Source organism: Haliaeetus albicilla, chromosome 13 (assembly GCF_947461875.1).
Source record: "Haliaeetus albicilla chromosome 13, bHalAlb1.1, whole genome shotgun sequence".
NCBI classification, from domain to species: domain Eukaryota; kingdom Metazoa; phylum Chordata; class Aves; order Accipitriformes; family Accipitridae; genus Haliaeetus; species Haliaeetus albicilla.
Window position 1 is genome coordinate 22099327 of NC_091495.1, and position 20010 is coordinate 22119336.

Genomic DNA, 20010 nt, shown 5'->3' on the forward strand with positions numbered 1-20010 from the left:
CATTCCCTAACCCAGCCCTGACACCCTGCACTGCTAACCTCCTCACTGACCTCCAGCCTTGCCAGACAGGTACACACACCATACCCTGTCACTATAACTACTCCCAAACTGACCCACCCATCTCCCATACACATCCCTTTCTATTTTCACAAGATGAAGGCTTCTTTATGTGTTCAGGCCCTTTCTCACTAACACTTTATGACCACTGGAAAGCCCAAGACTCAGAAATAGCAGGCAGGACTGTGAGGCAACCTGAAGTGCCATCCCGGGAGAGTTTAAAGCACCCCGCAACAGCGATACCTATTGTGTAGGGCACTTGCCTCATCTTTGGTATACCCCAGCCTCCAGGTGACAAAGCACACTCGGACTTGAGAAAAAGTACGCAATTAATTTAGTTAACTCTGAAACAGTTTTTCTTTCTGAAATCAAACACCTGTGAGCTCGCACAACTCCCCCCTCCCTCCCCTAAAAGCACACTGACCCAGCAAAAGAGATGGTGCTACAATGTCAGGAGTCCCAGTCAACCTGCCCTTTGTATTCATCTCAATTCCTCCTATCTGGAAAAATGTGATAAGATTACCAATATTTTTTATTTTTATTTTCTAAACAATGAGGGATTATGAAGTTTCTTTACAGCACAACACCCACAACTCCTCACTACTGTAAGTTTCCAAAACAGAAATAACTGCTGAGACTGAAAAGATTAATGCTGCTCATATATTACAAGAATCTTTACAGCTTTGGACCATGCACTTGTCACCTACTTCAAGTTATATTTTTCTATGTCTGAATGCATAAAATTACCAGACCAAACTGTTTAGAGGAGATTTTTAAAAAAGCTTAAAAAAATTCACACAAATCCAAGGTGGCGAACAGAAGTAATGTAGTTTTTCTCCTAAAGAGAACTTCAGGCTATCAATTAGGATTTAGGAGACATGGGTTCAATTCCTAGTTACTATTTAGATTCCCCACAGCAGCATATACCTTATCTCCAACCTTACCTTGAGTAGTATGATTACTAAATTGAGTTTCATCATCTGAAGTAGAACTGAGAGTTAATCCCAAGTCTTCTATCCTCTTCTTCTGCTTCTTTTGGGGGCTGCTAAATTCAGGTTCTGTTCTTCTCTTCATTTTTGCTGAAAGAAGATGATCACACTTGGTAAACGTTAAGCAAATTAACTTTCTCCTGCATGCTGAAGGGTAAGACGCAGAAGCATGGTGGTATAGATCATTTTATGGACTATTCAGTATTAACACTTCTCAACTTAGGTTTGCTTTAGGTAAAAGTATTGGCTTCTTTTGAACCTACCTCTTTTAATAGCTAGTCTAACTAAACAAACATGAAATCTATGCAGAAGCTTCCCTATTGCTGATGACGTGAATTTCAAACCATTTCTACAACCTACTTACCATTAAATGCTAATAGATGAAAACAACCCAGACGTCAGCACTTAGGTAGCTAAAATACATGACAGCTGGTTACTACTACTGAATCAAAGATTCATTTTATCCAAACACACCAAAAAAAAAAAAAGAGGAAATAAGATCAATCTCATGGAGAACACGTAAGGTGGAACCAATTTCTCACAAGAGACTCAGAACACCTCTGGCATCACCTCTGCATATGTTAATTAATAAAAGAGCTTTCCTACATGACTTCTATAGCAGAACTTTATTAAATATGTGCACACAGGCTGAGGGGTGTTTGTTTTTCACCAGGAATCACTGGCAAGATATCATCCTTCTGGATGTGGCTGATAAACTTTGCATAAACCCAGAGAAATGACTAACATTTAAGACGGAGTTAATAGAAGCTAGCTGGGAAGGCCTGCAGAGAACAAGAACCAAAGAACAGGAAAGCAGGTGAAAATTAAAAGGCACAGAAGCCTAGATCACTAGCTAAACCTCCCTGGTATTGATAAAAGGCAATAAAAACCTATTGGTGGTTATTATTCTACATAGGAATGCTGGGCTAGAAAAGATGCCCTAGGCCACCAATTCAAACTCTCTGTTATCAAACTTGTTTCCACAAACATATACAGGGCAGCTTAAGACCAATTCCTTTATTCATAGAATCACAGAATGGTTTGGGTTGGTGTCGTGGTTTAACCCCAGCCAGCAACTAAGCACCACGCAGCCGCTCACTCACTCCCCCCCCATCCAGTGGGATGGGGGACAAAATCAGGAAAAGAAGTAAAACTCCTGGGTTGACATAAGAACGCTTTAATAGAACAGAAAAGAAGAAACTAATAATGATAACACTAATAAAATGACAACAGTAGTAATAAAAGGATTGGAATGTACAAATGATGCGCAGGGCAATTGCTCACCACCCGCCGACCGACACCCAGCCAGTCCCCGGGCGGCGAATCCCTGCCCCCCCACTTCCCAGTTCCTAAACTAGATGGGACGTCACATGGTATGGAATACACTGTTGGCCAGTTTGGGTCAGGTGCCCTGGCTGGGCATGAGAAGCTGAAAAATCCTTGACTCTAGTCTAAACACTACTGAGCAACAACTGAAAACATCAGTGTTATCAACATTCTTCACATACTGAACTCAAAAACTGTACCAGCTACTAGGAAGACAGTTAACTACATCCCAGCTGAAACCAGGACAGTTGGAAACATCATCTAGTTCCTACCCCCCTGCCATGGGCAGGGACACCTTGCACTAGACCAGGCTGCTCAAAGCCACATCCAACCTGGCCTTGAACACTTCCAGGCACAGGGCATCCACAACTTCCCTGGGCAACCTGTTCCAGGGTCTCACCACCTTCACAGTGAAGAACTTCTTCCTTACATCTAATCTAAATCTACCCTCTTTCAGTTTAAAGCCATTACCCCTCGTCCTACCACTACATGCCCTTGTAAAAAAGTCCGTCTCCTACTTTCTTGTAGGTCCCCTTTAGGTACTGGCTATATGGTCTCCCCGGAGCCTTCTCTTCTCCAGGCTGAACAATGCCAACTCTATCAGCCTGTCTTCACAGGAGAGGTGCTCCAGCCCCCTGATCGTCTTTGTGGCCCTCCTCTGGACTCGCTCCAACAGCTCTATGTGTTTCTTATGTCGGGGGCTCCAGAACTAACGCAGTACTCCAGGTGGGGTCTCACAAGAGTGGAGTAGAGGGGGAGAATCACCTCCCTTGACCTGCTGGTCACGCTTCCTTTGATGCGGCCCAGGATACGGTTGGCTTTCTGGGCTGCAAACGCACATCGCTGGGTCATACTGAGCTTCTCGTCACCCCCACGACTCTGACTGCAAAATCATCCTACAACTTCACCGCACTACAGCTAATTCCCTAATTCCTTCACTGCACTACGGCACTATTCCCTTCCACGCAAAGTTCATTTACAACCAACTCATATTTATCTGCTCTTCTGTCAATTTAGGATTCTTCTTTTTTTTTTTTTTCTCCTTTGCTTACTTCCCTCTGAGAAACAGAGAGCAATTTTCTATTTCTTCTGAGATACTCTCTTATTAGGTTAACGCACGCTTAATTAGGTTAACACTGCTAGCTTCCTCTCAAGATCTCCACCCTCCTAACCCTACTAAGGTCCCCCCGCGCACCTGCTTTCCTGCTAGACTTCAAACTTCGCAAAACTAACTGCGAGTCCAGGGACGCCCCGTCCCTCAGGAGAGGGGCAGCTGTGAGGCAAAGCCCCTTCGGAGCACAACCCCAGGGGGATTCCACGATCCGCGCTCTGCAAGCGCGCAGCACCCCTCCGACCGCCCGGCCAGCGCTTCGCGGGCACAGCCCTTGCTGGTGCCACACGGCAGCCTGCGGGCCGCTCCTCAGCCAGCCTCTCGCTCACGCCGCACCGGCCGCCCCGAGGATCCGCCCGACCGGGGGCCCCGCAGCCCCCCGCTCCCGGTACCAGAGGCCACGCGAGCCGGCGGGCGGCTGCGGGCGCGGCGGGCCGAGCCGCGGACCCGCCGCCCCAGGCGAAGGGCAGGCGGCAGGGAGCCCGCGGGAGCTGCCGGCAGCCGCGCCCCGCGCTGACCCGCGCCGGGACCAGGGCCCGCGGACAGCGCTCCGCCGGACCGGGCGGCACTCACGGAAGAGGAGGAGGAGGAGGCGGAGCGGCGGCAGGCGGGTCGCTCGGACCGGCTTCGGCTTCGGCTTCGGCTTCGGCTCCCGCTCCCGAGGGCCCCGGCGGCGCGGTGGAAGAGATGCGGGCCCGCTCCCGCGCCGCCACCGGCGGTTTCGTTTCCCCGCTCGGAGGCGCCGCCGCCCCGCCCTCTCCCGCGGGTCCTCCCCTCCCCGCCGGCGCGCGACAGTGACGCACCGCCCGCGCCAGCACCGAGGGGCCCGTTCCCGCAGGCGCGCCGCGGGCAGCCTCAACCCGACCGCGGGCCCGGCGCCCCCTCCGCGAGGCCCCCTCGGGTCGCTAAGCAACGCCGGCGGGGCCGCGGCATGGCCGCCGCCTCTCGCCGCGAGCCACGGGCAGGGCCCGGCTCTCTAGGGAAGCAGGTAGCTGGCGGCCTCAGTCCTTCGCGGTGGAGGTGAGGTAGGGGTGAAAATATATTGAAATTCTACGGAAAACGTTATACATACGGAGTTTTTGTAACTATATTGTATATAAAAATGTATGTAAAGTGTGTTAACGCACTAACAACTCGGCCACTGCCTTAAAAGTGGCACTTTCTGAGAAAAACGGCGCTTTTCTGTGCTTCTGAAGGAGACCTACCTACTAAGGGCACCCCCGCGGCAGCGCCGGCCGCACGACCCGGTCCCTCCTGCCGGCCACCGCGCTGCCGGCTCGGCCCGGCCGTGCTGGCTGGAGGCAGCGCAGGTTTCCGAAGCAGCTGTCTGCCTACAGGACAGCCTATAGCCTGCTCAGCGCCAGGCACCTCATACCATTAATCACCTACAGCTCCGCTACTTCAGTGAAGCCAGAACAGGTTCTGTAAAGCCAGTGATGATAAAGCTTTTCACACAAGAAAAGCCTAATACATAGCTATAGATTATTTTGTCATGAGGGTTTCAAACGCTAACTGAGCTGTCTTGTGCTTTGCATTAAGCTTGAAAGCCAGGGGGCTGTACGCTCAGCACACAAGCACAAATGCTTAGTCTTAAAAACCAAAACAAACACGGCAGCACCAAGGGACAGTAGTATACTATTTGGGAAGTGTAGTTTATGATTATCTATAGTTGCTGTAAGGTACGTGTCTAAATACATGAAGTTATGGCAAAAGGGATTGGCAGTAGGAAGGACTATGACCAGGAAGCAAAACATGGACTAGTCAGAGCATATCTTTGGAAAAAAAACACTTAAATTGGGGGGGGGGGGAGGGGTATGCGGGCATGGCTGAATCATTAAATTGCCTGTTACGTGTTCTGCAAAGGTAAATAACAGTTGTTGCTAAGGCTCACCAAGCACTAATGTGGTAGATTACACATGCAACAGAAAAGCAATTGTCAGACTGGTCTTGGAATCCATAGACCAGCAGGAATTAAACAGCACACCATCCCTCTGTGATAGTCCCATTCCACAATCCATTAGCACTCCTTCCCCACTATTCCTGCAGATGTTGATAAACAATATATTGCTCTGAAAGCATTTGATTATCACACTACACGACAGCTATCTTCCAACGGAAAGCAGCAAGTCTTGAACCTGCATCAAGCCTGCTGTGCATCAACTGTGACTAGCTCAGACCTGTAACCTAAATCCTGGATGAGAGACTGAAAGTGCTCAATGCCATGCCAAAACAGGTAACAGTTCCAGGCATGACATCTCCAAGGGGACATTCAGCTGCACAATCAAGTAGAAGAAAGGATCCAGACCTTAGACCAAAGGAGAGCACAGTATTACAAATATGGACATCTTTTCCAGAAGCTCAACAGTTGACTAGACATACAGAAGTGTCAGGTGATCAGCTCTGTATCTGATAGTAGTTTTACTGATGAACTTAGCAAACTGGGAGGAGAGGTCTGCTTTTGTCAGTGAAATGCTTTTGCAAGTGAACAGTATTATTACTTAACCTCTCTCTGTGGACCTTTACACACTATGCACCTACCGGTAACAGTGGAAATGGTTTGGTATACCATTTATGTTCTTCATACTCTAGTGAAGAGAGGACACACTCAGTAATCACACCAAAGAACTACTACATTACTAGGAGAAGCGTTATCCTTCTCTGCAATATGCATAAACACCAACATAACAAAATAAATATGTTGGTGAAATGAAATGAGCAAAAAAAGCGCAGCAACAGGAAAGAGATACACAGTAGAAGAATTTGCAGTCCTAGGTAAGCAGAGTATTTTCCTCCTACTCCTCTTCATCGGGAATGCCTGTTCCAATGTCAGCCTATTTCACAAGCGTTTTGAGGAACCCTCCTCTCAGACATCCTAGAGAGCATGATGTTCACAAAAGAAACTTTCTAGAGCACACACAGAAAATTAACATTAAAAAGGAAAGAGGAAAACTCAAGATGTAATGACTCCTTCACAAAATCTTACTGTAAGGTTTCTTTTAAGAAAGTTGCCTGGCCCGCAGATCAGACCTACCTCGTCTGTTTAAAGTCCTACCAATCAAACCTGTCAGAATGCACTACTTCCTTAGGACAGCATCATCATTCATGCACCTTTTTAATGGGATCTTTCTTGTAGTGGAAGAAGGCAAGAGGTATGATTATGTCTATTAGGGTAGCCACAGCCTTGAAGAGTTGGGTTGTCTTTTACCAATTCCCAAATACAGAAGCCTTTCAAATAACTTTAAAATAGTCACACTGTTTACAGTAATCAAAACATGAAGTGAGACAGTCTGTGTTTTCTCAAAAAATCTAAGACAACTAGGAGAAAAACATTCATCTCAGTGGTTGCACCAAGGAATACTAATGCAGAAATGGATTTATATTTTCCTTCTTAAACAAAATAAACATAGAAACAAGAAAGTACCTACAAATAGCCAAAGAAATATTACAGATGAGAAGGGCTTCCCCCATCCTCTTCTCACAGTGTAAAACAGTCTTTTTCATGTAACAGCAAAGTCAAAAGCATATGCCACTGAAAATGGAACTTCACAGAAAAATTAATGACAGGATGAGGCAAGACTTGCTCAGTCTTTTAGGGATAAGTGATATGCTGTGAGGGTAGTACAACCCACGGCTCAACAGCAATGTTTTGTAAACAATAAAACTAAATGCTTCCTTCTGTGCCTTGTGGTTGTCTACAGATGCTGCTTTCCTACCCTGCCAACAGGACATTTCACTAATTCAGACAGCAGCACTTCTGAAGAGGCAAAGGTTCCTCTCTGCTGCCAACAAGAACTATATGTGGTTTCTGAAGTCGTTGCTAATAACTTCTGGATGCACTGCTTCACAATTCTAAAACCCTTTATGCAAAAGCCTGAAGAGGGAACAAACCAAAGATACTACATGAAAAGAGCACTAGCTAAGGAATTCTGGAAGCTTTTATCTTCTCCATCCCTATCTAACAGAAAATGAGTAACATCAACAGAGCAAACTGATGGCCAGCAGCTCAGCTTACAATGCGTTTAAGCACTTAAGGCTGACAGGGTCCATAATCCACACTTTGTTACCTTTACTGCCAGAGGCCTGGGATGACTCTAGCTGCCATATGAAATTCAATAGGAAAACCCACATTGGCACTTTTCCCTGATACACTGGTCCTGCCTGCTGGTGGGGATGGCCAAGTTCTCAAGTAGCTTGGGCCATTCCCTCTGCTGCCTAAAATAAGGGAAGCTGATGTACACATTTAAACATGTCATTCACTAAGGGCAGTGATGCATACAAACTATTACATTACACTAAGCAGGTCACAAGTAATCATGGAAGCCTAGGTTTTGTATGTCAACCATCCAGCATAACAGCAGTTTGTTCTCTCACAATCCCAATTATCTTTTAGAGATCAAGCTTCTGTACATTCATTTAAAAGATAAGGTCCTTCTTCCAAATGCTGCTAGTTCTTAGCTCCAGCCTCTTCATAGACCCTCTCCTTCCAGATGTCCAGTCCACTCATTCAGCAGTAGTCAACCAAACACCATTAGGTTGGTTCTGGGCAAATGAGTCTGCAGTAACAGTGTTTAGAGAATGTAGTAGCTTTCATTATAGTAAGAATCCTCCTCACCATCCTCACTGTCACAACTGCTCATCAACAAGATGGAGTAGATGGAAGAAATGACACCGCTGTCATTGTCTGTGGCTGGTTTCACCAACACTTTCTGTTTCTCTGCATTCGAAACACACAGATACAAAAGTTAACAGTGACCACTGTACCCACAAATGCTAAATTACTAGTTCTCTTTGAAACTTATAGTCTCTCATTGTCGGTTTGCAATAGTTCTTTCAAGCTGCAGGGCATAGGCCTTTTTCTTTTCCATTTTCAGCATTAAAAGACAAAGGGTTGGGGTTTTTGTCTGTTTGTTTTCATAAGTTTCCTATATGCCTTTTCCTGTTAAGAGAGCACAAATGAGGAGACATTCTCCATCCCTTCGCTGGCACACAGTTGGCAATGGAAGTGGCTAACTATTACAGTGCCTTGCCAGATAAGTAAGAGGGAAGGAACAAAATGTGCTAAGGAGCTCTCAAACAAGTAATGGTTGTTCAGGACACTTACAGCCCCATCAAAATCTCCATACATTTAAAGAGTGCAAGCTGTTCCACTGGTGCCCATTCTGCTAAGGCCCTTGGGAAGCTCTGACTAAGCTTCTCAAGTGCCACTTGCATCATTATTTCTCTTTCAGCTGGTTTCTTCGTAGGAATTCATGTTTAAATAGACACATGATTATCTTTGTCTCAATCAAAATGTCTCCTTCACTGAATAAAAAGACTGCACAGAAACAATTCATCCTTCCTCCTGAAGTGTGTCACAGTGAAGCTAAATGATTTCCTACTAATAGTCATTTATATAATTAGAGCATCTATCGCATATGAAGGTAGGCTATGAGCTGATTTCCTTTTTGTTCAAACAAGCATGAAGACTACTGGTTTACCATACAGACAGAAATGAAGTGGGCTCCAATGAAGGCACCACTTCATCTAATCACCATTAGCTACCTGATGAGACACTTCAATAGTGCTACAGCATACTCTGCAGAGGTGCATATTACAGAACAGCAGTGTCAGTTCTGCAGAGGTGAAAGCAATTCACAAAGCCAAGCTGGACAGCCTTTGAGCAGTGTAGCATTTTCTGAGGGAATCAGACTGAGTTGGTTAAATAGGTTATAATTTCAGGTTTGAACTAACACTGCTTAGCGATGTCATTCTGTGTCACCATGGAGAATGTGAAATGTTTCAAAAACACCTTTCATTAGGTAAAAGGCTTCACGCGTTGCAAAATGAAGGATCATGCACTCACTTCTCTGAGGGGAAAACAAGACAATTACTTAAGGGAACATAGCAATAGAATTTGTTAAGGGGTAGCAGGAAAAGACTTCAACATTTCAGCACCTAGATACCAGTGTCAAGCGTTCTAGAAACAAACTTGGAAGAGGGAAGCAAGAATAGGAATACCCCATACTGGAGTTTTACTTCAAGCCATCACTGTCATGCACAGTCTTTTAGCTACAACTAGGCAAGAGGCTACGCATTTAAGCCACAGTGGCTTTAATTCCACAAAAATTAACATGGCAGAGCAACTGCCAGTTCAGCCATACACCTACACGACACACACCAACGTTCCTTTCAGAGATTTCCTGCACAAGTCTAGCACACAGAAGAGGATTCAGAGCTTCTCATCAGGCACTGCTCTGCTGAGTTTTTGCAATGCTGTAGTCAATAGTTAATCAAAAGGTGCCTGGTAAGTTTTTCAAGGCCCATTCTATGTAGTTTTGCTTTTATTTAGCAATCTCTTTGAAACAGCATAACCTTTAGTGTGGTTAAGTTGCCCCGCTCGACTGCGGAATTCATACCGAAGTCTTTTTCCAAACTTTTTACTAATTTTACTTTACTGTGCAGTAAAACTAGTTACACAACATATCTTAAAATTTATTTTCTAGTGTTTCTGTTGCATTCCCTGAGCATCTCCTTGGTATATAGGTGCCAAAGATGTACAAAATAAATGGAATGAGAGATTGTACTCATCATGCCACATCCACCCACCTCTCACCTTTCCGCTCTCTGATAAGGGTCAGGCGATGTTTTTTCATTTCCACATCCAGTTTTTCTACCATCCTGTCAATGCAGTTATCCAGCACCAGAGAGCGTGTCTTTGATTTGATCTCCTGCCTGCAGATAGGGCACTCCACTTTACGTTTCGTCCACTCATTGATACAGTAAGAGCAAAAGCTGTGCGCACAGTTCAGAGTGACTGCCTGTGGAATTTGAAGGAAGGTTACTTATCAGCGTGCTCTCACAAGCATTGTCAAGAAAAAAAAATACTGAAGTCAGAAAAATATTAGATGAACACTTTCCATAAGGGAAGGGCGAGGAGGAGCCCAAAGCCCCTTTTCTTTAGCCTTTGTAGGGTTTACACACAAAAACTCTCCCATGCCAGACTGCAGACAAGCTTTACAAGTTGGTTAATGGATTCACAGTAGATCACAGCAAGTCAGAAACACAGATGAAAAGAAGTAATTCTATTATAAGTTTCCCCAATTTGAAAAGTATAAATTATGGAAAAATTCAGATACTGCAGAATAGCATCTTAAATTACTGAGAAACCAGAAATTAACATTTCAGCTAGCTCTTAAGTCATTATAACAAGGCTAACACATCAGGTTTCCTGTAGTAGAAATGAATGTAATGAAACCAAAGTTCTAGCAAAACGCAAACAGAAATAACAGTCTACATTTCAGGCATAGTCTGTCACTTCTAGAATCAAATGAAAGCAGGCCGATTTCTCAAAGAGTTTATCTAAACAACATAAACGGTTCAGGACTTGACTGAACACTACACTTCCCTTCCTTTACTAACCTCTTCCTATATCTAAACCTGAAGCAGTCCAGCTCTAGTCAACTTAAAGCATGGTCCACTACAAAATCATTCTTCCTCAGGCAGGCTGTCAGCAGCAGCTCAGAGCACCAGTTCAAAAACACCCAGAACTGCTGCAAGCCTATAAGCATCTTAGGATTAAGCACTCATCTCTATGCAGGTAGAGGCATTAAAGCTGAACTTGCTGCCCAGAAGAAGAGTTAGGGCAGACAGAATGGATTTCTGGACCAAACCTTACCCACAACTCACTGTGGGTCTGTTGGGACCGTTAAACTAACAAAGTAAAGAAATAAGCTTGAATATTGCTTTAATAGAAGTAGGAAAAGCTTCTCAAGTCTCTTCTTTACTGGCAAACCCATACCAGTTTAAACATACCTCAATAAAGTGCTCAGAACAGATAGTGCACTGCAACTCATTCTCCAACACGTCATTCATCTGATTCAACACCTCTTCTTTTTGGGCTCTCACCTTTTCCTTCTCCTCCTAGCAGAAAAGGACATATGGTCATGTATCAACAAAGAACAAGGTTTTACCCAATATAATATTGGCAGGAAGTGCATGTGCAGGGGAAGGTAGTACGAGTAGAAAATCTTACAGCTGCAAGTCTCCACATGTCAAGTCTGTGTCTATTATATACCCAGATCTGTAACCTCTCTCCTCTTTGTAGTCACAGCAGTATTGAGAATATTCCCACCTGCTGTAGAGAACTTACAAGCAAGAACAGCAGCTGTTACCAAAATTCCCTTCAGCCTAAAGAAACTACCAACTGGATCAATCTTTTCATAATCTCTTTCAACCTCTTCCTGGCATGAGTTTGGCTTAAGTCAACAGAAGAGTTCTTTTGAGGTCTTACATAAAGAGAAAAATACCTCAAATATTAAAAAAAGGAAGCATAAGAATTCTAAACATTTCCTTGCATTTAACTGCCCAATATTTTTTTTTTGTTTGGTGTTAAATTAGGCTCCTAGGTACCTGGTCTATCTTCTAAAAATAACAGAGAAATTCTTCCTATTGAAGCTATACTTGAAACAGCAAGACTTGCAAAGACAACATTAAAAAAAAAACAACAAAGCAAACAGCCAGAGGTGGATAATGTAATAATTTCCAGGAGTAAGACACAGGAAAGGATCTCCTTAATTATTTTCCACTCATCACCTTGTGTCGAGAGCAGGAAGAAATGTGGCTTATCTCATTGATTATTCAAATCCCATGTTTTTTTAACCCCACACTCCCTTGTAGGACTGCTGGAACACTGCAGTTTTACTTGAATGCACTCTTAACTGAAAATGAAGCACCTCACGTTTCAAAACACTCTCTCTTTTTTTTTTTTTTTTTTCCTCTTTAAGAAAGGGTGGAATAGGCCCACTTCTGCACAACACACAGTTCAGGTGCTCTGGGCTTTCTTTATGATTGAGAAAGATCTAGTAAGGACTGTTCAACACTAATTTATGAACAGGGCATGGTGTATCCTCTCCCAATCCTGGAAGCTAGAGTCAGCTGCCACATCAAAATACAGGAGTTTTTCACTATGGGAGGCAAAGTACACTCAAGACAAATGTTAAATAAACCATTTCCTCTGCTGCAGCATATCATGTTTCACTTATGAATAAACTAGAGTATTCAGTTATTCCTTACCTTGGTTTCTTCCAGTTCTTTATTCTTGGCTCGAATTATCTCCTCAAAATCTTTTTTACTGCGGCTCAGTTCTTCCATCAAAGCATGATGCTATAACAATACCATCCCAGAAATTATAAGAGTGCCATTATAAGCTATCCTATTAAATATACATGGCCATAATCATGAAGTTCAGTGTACTCATTTCCCCTGATCTCCTCTTTTCTAAAAGAGTAACATATGTATATATGAATTGGGGTGCTAAGGCAGTTTAGACTTAACTTGAAATTGGAATGTAGTGCCAGTTATTTATGACCTTCCCAGTGTCATGACACTTCTCATTCCCCCCCCCCAGGTTACTCTTTCATTTCAGTTAGATTTTACGGTCACCATTTTGAGTGCATCTGAAATGTTTGAGTATCAAGGGGTATTTGACACATAAGGATCACAAAAACCTGTCGCTGTATGCAGGATTACCTGAAGCTGTTTTCAGATTAGCTTTCCAAAAGGAAAGGCCTTTTGGAAAAAGCCTAGGAAACCTAAGTGCATGGCAATCTCTTTCAAAAACATTCCTAACTAAGAGTGAAATTTTTTTCATCTGGTTAAAATTGCCAAAACAACTACCCCAAAACAGATACCCAGCAGACAGACCTCACAAAAAAGCCCACCAGCCCAAAGACCAAATTCAAATAAAAAATAAAAACAAAAAACCCAAAAAAACATGGCAGCTACTTAATGCCTTCAATCTGAGGGCATATTCTCACAATATTTGCTGGCAAATAACAGCTCCCACAAAGCGAGGTCGGCCACTTTGTGACAGAAATTTAGTCTATAGATGAAGATCATCCCATCTGCACCTAAGGCAAAGTCCTCGTCTTCTACCAAGAGGCCACAGCAGTGAGAAAGATTTACATATCTTAGTTACACAGTTAGACCAAACCTAGACTCATAACTACTTGCCTCTTGCAGGACCTGGGCCAGCTGCTCCTTCAGATTCTCCTCCCCATGTTGCCACTTTATTCCCCGGGGGAGGGGGAAGAAAAAAAAAAGAAAAAAAAAAAACAAAACAAAAAACACAGACTTGAAGAAAGCAAGGGACAGAAAATGACTACTTTGCACACTCTCTTTTGAGGATATGCTTAAAGAAACAACGCTGGTTTTCAGCAAACCCCGAGATGTCCCACTCTATTATTACACATGTACGACAGAAATTAGAGCTATCATTTACTGTGAAGAGTTAAAATGGATATATCATTTACAGTTACATACTTGGAACACCTCCACATTACTCTAGCTCTAAAGGCACCAGCATGTTCGTAGAACCAAAGAGGTCAGCAACAGCTTAAACATGAGAAAAAGCTGCAACTCTATCTTTGAGCACATTCAGAGAGGTCAGACATACTTACAGCTCCAGCTGAACTTCCCGTTGTGCCTAAGCATACAACTCCAGACTTTCTGTACTTCTCATACAGGTATCTTGCCTTTAGCAGCAGACTTTAAAGGAACTGATAAATTACGAAACTCACTCCAAAATTAATTCTTACTTCCTTTAAACCATATTTTGAGCAAACTCAAATAGAAAGACTTCAGTTTGTTATCTAAAAAAGCTACTTAACATACACATACTGCTTGAAAGCACTTAGAGATTGCAAGAAACGTTTTTTGAAATATGAAAAAAAAACCTCCCTCCCTCCAGGGATTAAGGCATACAATAACTCACTTGCTTGGAAAAGGAATGGATTTGCTATGCAAACTGGGTATTAATTCAGCCATATACCAAGAGAAATTCACGCTTAAGGTGAATACTTTTCAACTTGTCCTCTCTGTAACCACAGGAGATCAGGCAGAGACTTTTGATTTTTTTTTTATTCAAAAACATGCTTTTTTACTAACTGAAATGCTTTACTATCTTGCTGTAATGAACCTGTTTGTTAAAATTTTTAAAATTTTGCGCCTTTTTCCTAATTCCCCATGGAGCCCGATCCCTTCTGTCTCTGCACTTTCTTTTGGTACCCATGCCTGGAAGTGAAATACTTCCATGACAATTTTAACAGGAGTAATTCACACAAACATTATTTGTGTTACTGTATGGTTCAAGATCTTATTTTGGATCAATGTCTTCTATTAGGCATTCCATAAAAATGAGAAAACACAGGCCAAAAAGACTACCACCATTATACCTCTAGCTTCTCTTGCTCTTTAGAGAATGTCCTCTCCAGCTCTTCCACCTGCTGCTGATGATGCTCTTGTTCCATGCACAGCTGGTCCTGCAACTCCCGCAGCTCCTGCTCCATTGCCAGGATCTCCTTCTGAGCACACTTCCTGCGCTTCTGCTTCACATTCAGAACCGCTGTCTGCTTCTCCTGCACTTTGACTTTTAACTTCATTATATCTACTAGAGTTTTCCTCACCATTTCCAAGCCAGTCCATGACTGTGCAAGACCAGAGCCTTTCTGGTCCTTATGGGGGACAGACATGGCTTTCTCAGAGTGGACAGGGCTACTATGCGCTGGACCACTATCCTCCTCACTTGGTCCAGGAAAAGGCAGCTTGACATCCATCTTGTCTGTTAACTGTTTGGCCTCTTCTGCCCTTCCCCATGATTTACCCAAAGGTTCATTGTCACAGGATACTCTGTCTCTTTTGGATCTGGAGTTTGAAGGGCCTTCTGATCCAGATGTCTCCAATTCCTCCAAACTAAATTTACGTTTAGTTCTTGAACTCTTAGCTTTCCCTAGGTCATTCCTTTGGGCTAAAAATGGTCTGATTTTCTCCCATTCCTCTTTAATTACTTCATACTCGTATTCAGCAGTTTCTTTGTTTTCCAAAGGCACTCCCAACTGGATACGGTCTCCTTCAGCGATAGGATAGGCTTTTGAGGGATCCAGGCGCTGTTTGTTAAGCCAGACTCCATTTAGACTCTGCAAATGAAAAGAGAATCAGCAAAATTTAATATGCACTCAGAGAGGCCTCTGCAAGTTATTTCTGGCAACTGTAAACATATCCAACCTCTTCAGTGTTGCAATCAGAGCAAGCCACCTCCTTAAATAAACCTTGCAATATCCAATGTATTGCCTTAGTATCCCAGTTAATGCATTGTATTATCTACCATGCATTATTCCTGCATTACAGATTTTGTGTACAAGCACTAAGAACAACATTAATATATGTGCTTGTGCAGAAGGAAAAGAATGAACTCTAAGGGGAAAAAAACTACCCAAAAGCTTCAGTAATAAGAACTAACAAAAAAAAAGAAGATAACATAGAATATTGCAGTAATTATTCTTGACAATTATTGCACCTGAAATTCAAGAAGCAACTAGAAAAGAAAAAGGAGCATAGCTTATACTGCTTAAAGAAAAAAAAAAAAGAGACAGTTCTCCATAAATACAGGGCGAATATAAACAAGAAAGAAAATGTTCTTCTAGAGATAATATTCAAAGCAGAAAAAGGGGTTTTAAATTAGACACTAACTCAAGAAATAGTTTTGAAAAACAGCAAAACTGATCTGTGCTCAAGACGAACTGCAGAATCATTAACTGACATATCTCAAGGAGATTCAATAGAACAACTTGACAAATGGGTAGCAGTAATAACACAGAGGAAGTGTTAATAGTTAATCTACCACAGATGTTTCCAAGCATGCAACAACTGTTACATTTTCAAGTTTATACAAGTACTGCAACAGAGTTTTGTTTAAGAGCAGTGTAACTTTAATAGTAGCTACTCCATTCCTTTCTGACTAATCAGCTGTTGACTGAAACAACAGTCAAATCTGCATGATGTGTTGAACATTTTTGTTCTACCAGTGCTGTTTTAAAGCAAGTTACTGATTTTATAGTTTTCAGCCCAAATGAGAAAGTGGAGAGATTGTGATATAAAAACCAGATTACTGAAGTCAAAGTGAGACCTAGGTGAGGACTCTAATGTCAACACTTTATTCTAATCAGCTGAGAAGGACCTTCAGAAGAAACTCATTTGAGCATAACATGAAGCATGGTTTTTCTAACAATAGATTCTTCTTGTAGTTGATTGTATTAAAGCAATTGCGTCACTACATTAAGGAGTATCAGTTTATCCTTTCATTAGCAGTACAAGAATATTATCCTTTTGGATACTGCCAAGATTCATAGGATTTTTTTTTTAAGAAAGCAACAAAAAACAGGTTCACAGACTGCAAAGTGCCCTTGGCAAGACTATAATTGTCTGAAAAATGCTAAACCAAGAGATGAATCTATATACAGAAAGCAATACGGTTTGCATCCCAACTGCAGCAGACTGAAGCTTCCTGCTGGAAATGCACAACTGGCAAGACGCATTCCCGTAGTCCTTCTATCACATTTATACGATATTATATCATAGCCCATATATTGTTTGAGCCCAAACAGGGCATTCTCTTCAGTGAATCTCGGAGTACAAGGTCTTTAATCAGTCTCTGTACCTTGTTATCCTTGACAGTCCACTGCCCTTCTGCATTTTGCTGGAAAACACAGTGCTTACGAGAGATCATCAAGGGACAGGTTTTTGACACCAGCTGGTACGTGAGATCTAATCCTCGGCCTACAGTTACCTAAAAATAAAGTAGTTTAGTAACTGCAATCAGCAACAACATGGTAAATTCAGTTTATTTCATTTCAATGTACAATGTCATTTCAATATATGTCATTTCAATTTAAGTACAGCAGAAATCTATCTAGATTAGCATCTTATAGATATTTCCAAAGAGTTTGGGATAATATGATTTTAATTTTTTTTTTTTGCATTTAAATTCAAGAGTAGATAGAAAATTGAAATCTACAAAGTTTGAAGTATTCTCTTTCTCTCCCATTGACGAAAATTTGATTGTGCTAAGGCAGGTTACAGCCTTGGTTTCATGGAAACCTTCTGCAGCAGCAAAGCTGCTCAAAGCCACTCTCAATCCATCCATGTCCCACCTCAGTCATTACCTAACTAAACACCATTTCTTCTAACCAGTACAACTGTTTGCGGGTCTAAAGATTACTTCTTACCCTCTTCTTTCACTAGTTGCATCTGTTTAACTGTCTGTGAACAGGAAAGATACAGGAAAAAATAGCCCAGAAAAGTGCCACCAAGAAAATGGACATGTAAGCATGCCCTAAATGCACAATAGTTTTGTAAACCACACGGCTCAAACTGAGCTACATGCAGTTCATAACCAGTGGTGAAAGTGATCTAAATAATCTGATTAGACTCTAATCGCATCTTCTGGAAGAAGGGATGTAGTTTAATTGTACCGTTTCACAGTGTCTTCTTAAATCTGATCTAATTGCAGACTGCCATTTAAAGCATGGCTCTGCTCTCCCTCCCTCCGCTGCCTCCTTTGCAAGATCTGATAGTCATACACACCTTTCTTATTCATCTGTGTGTTGCACAAATTTTTCAGTCAGCTTATCATGTCATTAGACAACCGCATGGATCCAACATAATACAGCAGGAACACACAGCCACAAAAAGCAGGACAAACACCTTTTAGCAGAAGCCCACAGTTAAATCAGGTGAAGAATATTATAAAAGTGTGCTCTAGTTTTTATGCTTTAGATGAAGACTGCCCTTCTTTTCTCCTGCAATCCCAACTCACTTGTGTCACACCTTCCAATTCCTACAAGATGGCAAGATGCTGCAGTCAAGAGAAGTTCATTCACTACACATTACCTGAGCAGGCCTCACCTTGAGTTTAAAGCAAGAACTCGGACTCCCATGTCACAACTAAATGCAAGGAAGCAAACTGAGATCATGAAATACCTAAGCACGTTGGTCCCTACCTCTTAAACACTTGATATATATTAGTGTTCTGTCAACTTGGATTGCATATGTAAGAGGTACAGAGACTCAGGTGGATAAAGACTCCTGTTATTCACACTCAGTCACGCGCATCTGATACAATTAAGCCCAGGTAGGGCCAGTCACAAAAATTCCCCTTGATCGAGTTCATTGAGCATCAGGGGGGGCTGAGACATTACCACTCGCCTGCTGGAGTTCGCTGCTGCCCACATGGTACCAGCAGATCACAGCACATCCCCACACCTCAGCAGTGCAGTTTGGCACCGACATTTAAATCCCCAATGAAAGCGGTTTGTGCTAACATGCCAGCCTGTGGCCTGGCAAGCCTGTGGTACTGGGATGCTGTCAGTCCCCCTGTTGCCTGTGACAAGGACTGTAGGGCTGTGCGGATGATCGGAGTAATAACATCTTGAATGAGATTCTCTGCACAATTAACAGAGCCCTGGCTGCAAGTTTTGCAGATGTACAACTCAAGGCCTTCACGGACCATACTTGCACACCTCCTGGCTTCAAATCCATAATGGGAGAGTAATAAAACTATACATCTGCTTAAAGAGTTGCCTAGCATTGAAAGAAGAGTTAAGAGGGGTACCTTTTGCAACGTGTACGCAGAAAGGTATTAGGTACAAGGTGAACCCGCAACGCCTAACCTCCTGATTCCGAGCCCTAGATTGGCAATCCTCTTACAGTGCCCCAACCCGCGTCTCTGCCTGCTGGGTTTGAGGGAAAGAGCCCAAGGACCCATTTGGGCTTTCCAATTAAAAAACATGATCACTGAAAAAGGGTTATTCCTGTGCCATACCGAAACAGGTTTAAAACGTGACCTCGTTTACACCTGAATGACTTAAGCCACAACACTCAAACACGCTTACCATTAGCCTCACCAAAGCATCACCTTGTTAATTAGGCTAAGGGTTCCCACCCCCCGCTTTACGTTTCTGTCACAAGCAACTCCTACCTAGACACGAGATCGTCTTAAAAAAGATTAACGACCGAAGGCTTGGCAAATCGGACTGAGGCGCCTGCTCTCACGCCCGCGCCCCGCTCTCCGCTGCCTCGCACGTTACCGGTGCTGAAACGCGCCGGTTCTGGCCGCTGCTCCCCGCCGCCTCGGCCCCTGGGAGCGCCGGGCAGCGCCCCGCCGAGCCGCCCCGCGGGGAGGCCGGGCGCGCACCGGGGTGAGCGGCCGGCTCCTCCGAGCGGCAATTAACAACGGCTGCTCGTTAACCGGGACGGGACGGGACTTCTTCCTCCCGGGAAAGGCGTGAAGGAACAACGCGGCTCCCGAAACAAAGCGCGCCGAGGGCCGCTCGCCCCCTACCCCGCGCGGCCCGGGGAGGAGGACGCCACGACGGGGCTCGGGCCGAGCGGCGCCGGTAACGGCCCCCCGCCCCGGGCGGCGCCGATGGCCGCACCTCGGCTGCCCGACTCCTCCGAGGGGCCGGAGCCCGCAGGGAGCCCGACCCGGCCCGGCCCGGCTCACCTGCGTGCCGGCCTCCAGCAGGAGCCAGTCGCCGCTGACCCCGACCCGGCGGAGGCACCAGGCCAGCCGCGAGGCCCCGCGCGCCGCCATGGCGTCCGCCCGCCCCGACAGGCGGGAGCAATCGCTGCGGCAGCGCCGGCGCTCCCGTGAGACGGAGAGCGTAGCGGCCGCGCAGCACCCAACAGGCCGGCTAATCGAACCCAGAGCGCGAG

The 20010-nt window shown here is 44.0% G+C and overlaps 1 protein-coding gene across 5 annotated transcripts in view; it reads right to left on the bottom strand.

Moving 5' to 3' along the window:
- Positions 1-19992, bottom strand: part of CMTR1 (cap methyltransferase 1) — a 46342-nt gene extending 26350 nt beyond the window's left edge. Inside the window, exons 1-8 of one of the 5 annotated variants that reach the window (XM_069800394.1) lie at positions 19799-19992; positions 16955-17083; positions 14693-15434; positions 13474-13535; positions 12535-12624; positions 11275-11382; positions 10076-10280; positions 1002-1136 (exon numbers count right to left, since the gene is read on the bottom strand). In XM_069800394.1, the coding sequence (XP_069656495.1) occupies positions 1002-1136; positions 10076-10280; positions 11275-11382; positions 12535-12624; positions 13474-13535; positions 14693-15434; positions 16955-17083; positions 19799-19888 (1561 nt within the window). In that variant the 5' untranslated portion in view covers positions 19889-19992. Of the gene's footprint in view, positions 1-1001; positions 1137-4056; positions 4271-6841; positions 8198-10068; positions 10281-11274; positions 11383-12534; positions 12625-13473; positions 13536-14692; positions 15435-16954; positions 17084-19798 lie in introns of those variants that run through there. The other 4 variants (XM_069800392.1, XM_069800391.1, XM_069800393.1 and 1 more) reach the window with 4 other exon arrangements.
- Positions 19993-20010: the final 18 nt, after the last annotated feature.